The sequence below is a fragment of the Spinacia oleracea genome, chromosome 4 (assembly GCF_020520425.1).
Source record: "Spinacia oleracea cultivar Varoflay chromosome 4, BTI_SOV_V1, whole genome shotgun sequence".
In the NCBI taxonomy this organism is placed as follows: Eukaryota; Viridiplantae; Streptophyta; class Magnoliopsida; order Caryophyllales; family Amaranthaceae; genus Spinacia; species Spinacia oleracea.
Window position 1 is genome coordinate 116,041,390 of NC_079490.1, and position 7,797 is coordinate 116,049,186.

The 7,797-nt window shown below is 36.3% G+C and overlaps 1 protein-coding gene across 1 annotated transcript; it reads left to right on the forward strand.

Moving 5' to 3' along the window:
* Positions 1–4,099: 4,099 nt before the first annotated feature.
* On the forward strand, positions 4,100–6,666 carry LOC110783870 (uncharacterized). Its single transcript, XM_021988254.2, has 2 exons — positions 4,100–5,753; positions 5,907–6,666. Exons 1-2 carry the CDS (start codon positions 4,139–4,141, stop codon positions 6,446–6,448), a joined length of 2,157 nt encoding a protein of 718 aa, XP_021843946.2. The 5' UTR covers positions 4,100–4,138; the 3' UTR covers positions 6,449–6,666.
* Positions 6,667–7,797: the final 1,131 nt, after the last annotated feature.

Below are 7,797 nucleotides of genomic sequence, written 5' to 3' on the forward strand. Positions count from 1 at the left end.
GAGACGACAACCTTAGACGCGCGTTTTACTTAGTTTATTGCTGATTTTTCTTCTAAATTTGGGCAAGACTATATATATTAAGCCCTTAGTTCATTGTGAGACATCTCATTATCTAATTTTCAGCACATACTTTTTATTTGAGTACTTAGTTTTTATTATCTCAAACTTGTTCCAAACACATTTGCTACTTCAATTAAAGTTTGAAACTTTCATTTAATCCGTCGTTCGTATTTCCGGTATTGATTCATTCCTTGCCTAATTATTTTAGATTAATTATTTTTTCATTTAATATCATTTCTTTACTTGTTTCAATTATGCATGAGTAGTTTTAATCTAGGGTTTTGGGAATCCATGAACTAATATGAAGGGATGAACTATTATTGTTAATTGCTGGTATTGTTGGTTGATTTCCTATTGATTGGTTTCATTTACTATGCGATTAGATTTGCCCAGGTTTAATTTTATTAGTCTAGCAATATCAAGTTAAGATTCGAGAGATGCAATTTGATGTTTAGGCTTGTTTCAATAGGTAGAATTGGGGGTTAATACATAACGAGATCCTGTTAATTTCAAGTCTATGATTAGTATCGATTCGAGAGAGCATGCTAGTCTTATTAATCGCTTTATTGATTATTAGTGATTGTTTATCATCCCAGATTATTGTTAATTGATGAACCTATACCCTAGGTATTTTATTATTGAATTTCTCATTGTTTAATTTTTGTTGTAGTTTAATTACCCAAACTCAACCATTTTTCCTGTTTCACATAGTCTAGATCTTGTTTTTAATAGTAGAAAGAACGCCAGTTTCCGTGTGGATACGATATGTACTTCCATTACTATATTTTAGTTGGTGAACGTTAGGTTTATCTTTGATAGGAGTGCGATTTAACCTGTTACCCGTTAGGTTGACCTGAACCTGAAAGTTCTGGGTCTTAAACAAGCATTTGTAAACCCGAACCCGAAAGAGACTGACCTGTTAGGTTATGATACATATAAATGAATATAAATCATGCGGAAAAACCATAAAGCCAGGAATCCAACTTAATTGCCACATAACAATTAGCATAATTTAGGACACATACACTTTGTAGCGTGCCCTCCCTATAGTTGTGCCCGAACCGAACAAGAACAAGTCTAGGACTCCAAATGTCGCCCCTCCGTAGATAGTCCACAGCACGTTCGGATCCGCCTTAGATTTAATTAACTAGAATTGCACCTAAGGTTCTATGAATATGTTGAATATTTTAGGCAAATATTAGACTTAGTTTTAATCCTTAAAACTAGGTGAGTAATTGAAATTATGTGTTCATAAATTTGTGAATGCCATCACATATTTATAGAGTAGGAATATGGAATTAGAAGTCTACTAGGATTCAAGTATTCTAAATCTATTAGAATTAGAGTTTACTTAAAACTAGTAACTTAGAAAATTAATCTTTTAATCTAATCCTAATCGCTTAAGAATTCGATGTATGCACAAACTCCAACAGGCACACGAGCACGGCCCACAAGCAAGCAGGCCATGCCCGCAGCAGGCTTGCAGCCCACACGCATCCTCGCAGCCCGCGTTGCTCACAGCCCGCGTTGCTCGCAGCTTTGCTCGCAGCCCAAGGGCGCGCTGGGCCTGGCCTTGCGCTGGGCCTTGCGTGCCTTTGGCTTGCTGTGTTGCGCGCTGGGCTTGCTAGGCGTGGGCCTGGCTTCGTGCTGGGCCTTCGTCTAGCAAGCTCGTCCGATGCTTATTTCGTACGACGCGCTTTCGATTAATTTTCCGATTCCGGAATTCATTTCTGATTCGAACAATATTTAACATTTCCGATTCCGGAATTAATTTCCGTTTCGAACAAATATTTAATATTTCCGATTCCGAAATTATTTTCCGATTCCGATAATATTTCCGATTCTGACAATATTTCCGTTTCCGGCAATATTTCCGATTACGGCAATAATTCCATTTCCGATAGTATTTTCCGATACGTACCATGTTTCCGTTTCCGGCAACATCTACGACTTGGATAATATTTATAATTCCGATACGATCCATATTTCCATTTCCGGCAATATCATCGTTTCCAGAGTATCCATAATTTGCCTTTTGACGATTTCAGCTCCCACTGGAACCGAGATCCGTTGATTCCGAATATTCATAAATGGAGTATTTAATTCCATTAAATACTTGATCCGTTCACGTACTATTTGTGTGACCCTACGGGTTCAGTCAAGAGTAAGATGTGGATTAATATTATTAATTCCACTTGAACTGAAGCGGCCTCTAGCTAGGCATACAGTTCACTTCATTTCACTGAATTATTAACTTGTATAATTAATACTGAACCGCATTTATTAGACTTAGCATTGAATGAATAATTGGACCAAGGGCATTATTTCCTTCATGACCGAATTAGCCCGAACCCGAAAATAAATTTTTACAACCGGACCGACCCGTTTAACAAGTCTACTCTTAACCCATGCATAGACATTATTTCGAAAGTAACCAATGAGATCTCGGCTTAATGTTTACGTGCTTGTGTTATATACAAATTGTCTAAGGTTCAAAATCCTCCTCTCTATTTGTATCTTATATTGATTTTATGACACATTCATAAAAAACACATTATTTTGAAAGCAAGTTAAAAATAACAGGAAAAATTTAAGAATTTAGCACATCTCAAAACTCGCAATAATTACTTTTTTCATTAAAACTTGGAAAAATTAATTTAAATAATCTAACATTTGTGCCATTTACTTTTAATCATCCAACCTATCGATTATTATCCAATAATCTAACCTTTATACCCCATTCGCTTTTTTTTGCACTCAAATGACCGTTTACCGGCTAACAAGGTTACACCCTCTAACCTTGATAGAGAAAAGAAAAAAATAAATTATTGATCCCCTTTCATGCCTAAATTCAATAATTAATAGAATTTTATTTTAAAAAGGAACAAAATTAAAAGAAAAATATATATTTTTAAAATAATTATAGTGGACTAATAGCAACATGCCACGTGGACGTATGGCCTATTGTACCGGGCGTTTTATCTGTTGGGCACAATAAAAAAGGATGAAGTATAAAGATTGAATTATTAGATAATAATAATTGAAAGATTGGATTATTAAAAAATAAATCTCTCAAAGGTTTAATTATTAGAATGATTTATTCGGAAAAACTTTACAAAACATTCAAGAAAACTAAATTGCCAAAGAACAACCCTCTTAGGGTGTTTGGTACACATGTCAGAATGTATTGGAATAGAATGAACTCAGTCTTTTAACAATGGAATTTCTTACTAAGAATTTTCTAAATCAATTCACATGTAGGCCACGCCTCTTAAGAGTCTAAATTCATCTAATTTATAGTCAACTATAGATTATAGAGTTCATTTCACAATTGAACCAAATATTAGATTGGTACTGCGTATGGACCGTAGTACTACCTCCGTTTTGTAATAGATGAATTTTTTTTTTTTTTAACACTATTTATTAACTAACTTTGACAATTATTCTTTCACATTATGTAAGAATAAATATAGTCAAGTGAGATCTTGTTAAATTCGTGTTAATGCGAGGATTCCAAATATCAAGTTTTTATAATTTTTACTTACACGCAATTAGAGATATTAATGTCCAAAGAAGCGTGTTGGAATATGTGGAAAAAAAAATGATGCAAGTATTGTAAAACGGAGATAACACTACGTATGTAACGTATGTCATTTTGAATTCATTCCATACGAAATTTCCAATGGAGTGAACCATTCATTATCAAGCTGTACCATACTTGGTATAATTTATGTATCAATTTGTAGTTGATGCTTTGATGCTTTATTACATATTGACATGTTATTCTTTTTATTGTTTGAGCAGTTTACGGAGTACTTGGGAAGCACCGAGTCATGAACATACCAATTCATGCTACTCACGAATTTGTGAATTGAGATCCGCCTGCAGTCGTGCAACCAATGAACTCATTTTGGATAACTACAACAAAGATATTATGTCTTAATCATCTAATTACTAAATTAGAATTTATAAAACGGCAAGTTTTAGTATATAAGGAAACCAAATGTTATGTTATAAACTTATAATGCATCACTTAATAGTAGAGAGTATTTCCTTAAAGAGCATATCAATTGTAAACATGGGTCTAGTCCGCATCCTTTGTTTGTCCAGTTTCCTTGTTTTTTCATCTTTTGTTATAGCATCCGCTAGCGAGTCAACCTCTTATACCCCGCCTTCTGAATACGAGGCTCCATCATACACCCCAACTCAAACCGATAGTCCATCAAATACACAGACTCCAGAATACAGTCCATCTCCAATGTACGAAACCCCAACATACTCTTCACCTGAGTATGAGACTCCAATATCCTCAGAAGCCCCAACATACTCTTCACCTGCGTACGAGACTCCAAAATCCTCAGAAACCCCAGAGTACAACGCCTCTCCTAAATCCGAGACCCCGTCATACACCCCAACTCCTGAATATAGTCCGTCTCCAAATTATGAAACCCCATCTTATAGTCCATCTCCTATGTATGAAACCCCATCATACACACCAACCCCATCTTACAACCCTTCACCTAAATATGAGACTCCAACATACACTGAAACCCCTGTCTATAGTCCATCTCCTATGTATGAAACCCCATCATACACACCAACCCCATCTTACAACCCTTCACCTAAATATGAGACTCCAACATACACTGAAACCCCTGTCTATAGTCCATCTCCTAAATATGAAACTCCATCATACACCCCAACCCCAACCCCAACTTACAACCCTTCCCCTATGTATGAGACTCCAACATACACTGAAACCCCTGTCTACAACCCATCTCCTAAATCTGAAACTCCATCATACACCCCAAGCCCATCTTACAGCCCTTCACCTATGTATGAGACAACCCCAGTCTACAACCCATCTCCTAAATTTGAAACTCCATCATACACCCCAACCTCATCTACCAACCCTTCACCTAAATATGAGACTCCATCATATATCCCTAGCCCCACATATAGTCCATCTCCAAAGTACGAATCTCCATCATACACCCCTACTTCCACATATAGCCCATCTCCTAAACCCGAGACCCCGTCTTATACACCAACCACATCTTACAACCCTTCACCTAAGTATGTGGCTCCATCATACACCCCCACTCCATCCTACAACCCTTCTCCAAAATCTGAAACCCCATCCTCATCTTACAACCCTTCACCTAATTATGAGACTCCGACATACACTAAAACCCAAACGTATAACTCATCTCCTAAGTCAGAGACTCCATCATACACCCCAACCTCAGTATATAACTCGTCTCCTAAATCTGAAACTCCGTCTTACAAACCTTCACCCGAATATGAGACTACAACTTACACTGAAACTCCAGTCTATAACTCTTCTCCTAAAATTGAGAACCCATCATACACTCCAACTTCTGAATATAGCTCCTCTCCTAAATCTGAAACTCCATCATACAACCCAACTCCATCTTATAGCCCATCACCTAAGTACGAAACCCAATCATACAACCCAACCCCATCTTACAAACCTTCTCCCAAGTATGACAACCCAACTTACACTCAAACCCCAATTTACAAACCATCTCCTAGCTACAAAACTCCATCAACCTATTCTCAAACATATGACAACAAAAATCATTACACTCACCAAAAGGCCTTGCCTACTATGTATGGTGTCCAAGGTGTTATCTATTGTACTTCATGCTATGACTTTACACCTATTGAAGGTATGGTTTTTTCTTCAAGGTTATACTTCATATTTCATATTATTTTTTCAAAAGCAATTAGATAAACACAATTAAATGTTGTTACCCTAAAATATATCAGTGATAATATTTAGTGATACTCATTTATATTTGTTGGATTTTGATAAAAAGCAGGGGCTGTAGCAACAATTTCTTGTGAATCAAAGGCTAAGTATGGACACAAGGCAGCTAAGTTCTCGATGTCGACCCCCAAGACAGACAAAAATGGTTACTTCTTAGCTACATTTACCCCTAAACAACTTGGTGCCCACTTAAAGCTATCCGATTGCAAAGTTTATCTTAAAAGCTCTCCGTCATATACTTGTAATGTTGCTACTAATGTGCACTTCGGAAGGACAGGAGCATCTCCTATCTATTCAGAACATCTTGTTGGGTACCAAAATGCGTACACCTTAGAGTTGTACTCTGTTCCCCTTTTCGCCTACACCTCATATGCAAAATGTGAAAACTATCCAACTTACACTCCAAAATCAAGCTACAAGACTCCAACTTATAGTCCAAAACCAAGCTATGAGGCTTCATCATACACTTCACCTGCATCTTATACCCCTAAATCTGGTGACAAGGTAGAACCATGCACCCCACCTGCCTACACCCCTGAGTCTAATGACAAGGCTCCAGCATACACCAAAAAGGCTTACACTCCAAGTTACTAATCCAAAGTCAACTTACGTTATATATGAAGCTTCAAAGTTATGTACACGAATTAAGAAAATGTATGTTATGATGTAATTCTTTTTCCACTATTTACTATCCTAAATTAAATCTATATTGGCCACTATTGTCGTGCCATTTGTATTGCAGAGAAACATTATAATATCTATATACGAAGTATCTATAACCTTTTAAAAGCTAGGAGTTGTGTTTTACTATTCATGCAATAGTAAAGTACCTGAAAAGCCCTTAACTTCTTTACCATATATCATTTTTGCCTCTTAACTCCTCATATCTATGTAGACGGTTTTTCTCTCCTCACTTCTAGGTTCTTCGTGATTTCCTATCTCCTTCTCGCGGCTTTGCTCTCCATGTTCTTGTATTGTAAGTTCTTCAATCTGTCATTCTTCTCGTTTGTGTTTCTCCTCTCTTCAACATCAACAACTTTCCTAACTATTCTTATTTTTGTTGTTGATTTTTGCAGTCTTCACTTTCCTGGATTCGGATGAGGTGAGTATCATTATTTAGGGTTTAATTCTTCTTTTTTTCGGAAAAAAAATGAATTTGCAGCAGCTATTTAGTATTTACCTCCGTTTGTTGATTGTATTTATTCATTTTCCGTGGATTTTTTGTCATTTTATCAAATGTTTTTGTCTTCTACCTTGATTTCTGTGGTAAGTTTGTGTTTTTCTTTATTGTGAAATTGAATGATTGATTTTTTAGGAGAAAATTCGTTTTGATTTCTTCTTGGGTTTAGTTTGTTGAGTTTACATTTTTGCTTTAACCTAGGCTATGACTCTTTCAATTTATCATTATATATACTCCCTCTGTCCCGGAATACTTGACCTGTTTTCCTTATCGGGCCGTCCCTTAATACTTGACCTGTTTCTAAAAATGGAAATATTCTAACAATATTATATTATTTCTCACTCCACCCCTATTAATCCACCTACCCCTACTCCATACAAAAAATAATTAAAAATTCAACCCCTACTCTCCCCCAACCCCACCTCTTAACCCACCTCCCACTAACTACATTAAAATAATACCCCACTATCAACTACTACCTATTAAATTAAATAAGTCAATTCAAGTCTCTTAAACTCTGTGCCGGTCAAACCGGGTCGAGTATTCCGGGACGGAGGGAGTAGTTGTACTGGCTCACTCCTTTCTTTTTGTAATATTCAGTTTGCAACAATGGAGATATACAACTCCCAGTCGATTCCTCTACAACATTAACTCAACGGGGCTTTATGTGTTAATTTCCCATCTTGATTTGTATGGGTATTCTATATAATCCCGATTGATTAATTTTATTCGAGTTTTATTTGTATAAGCTTTTGAAATAGAG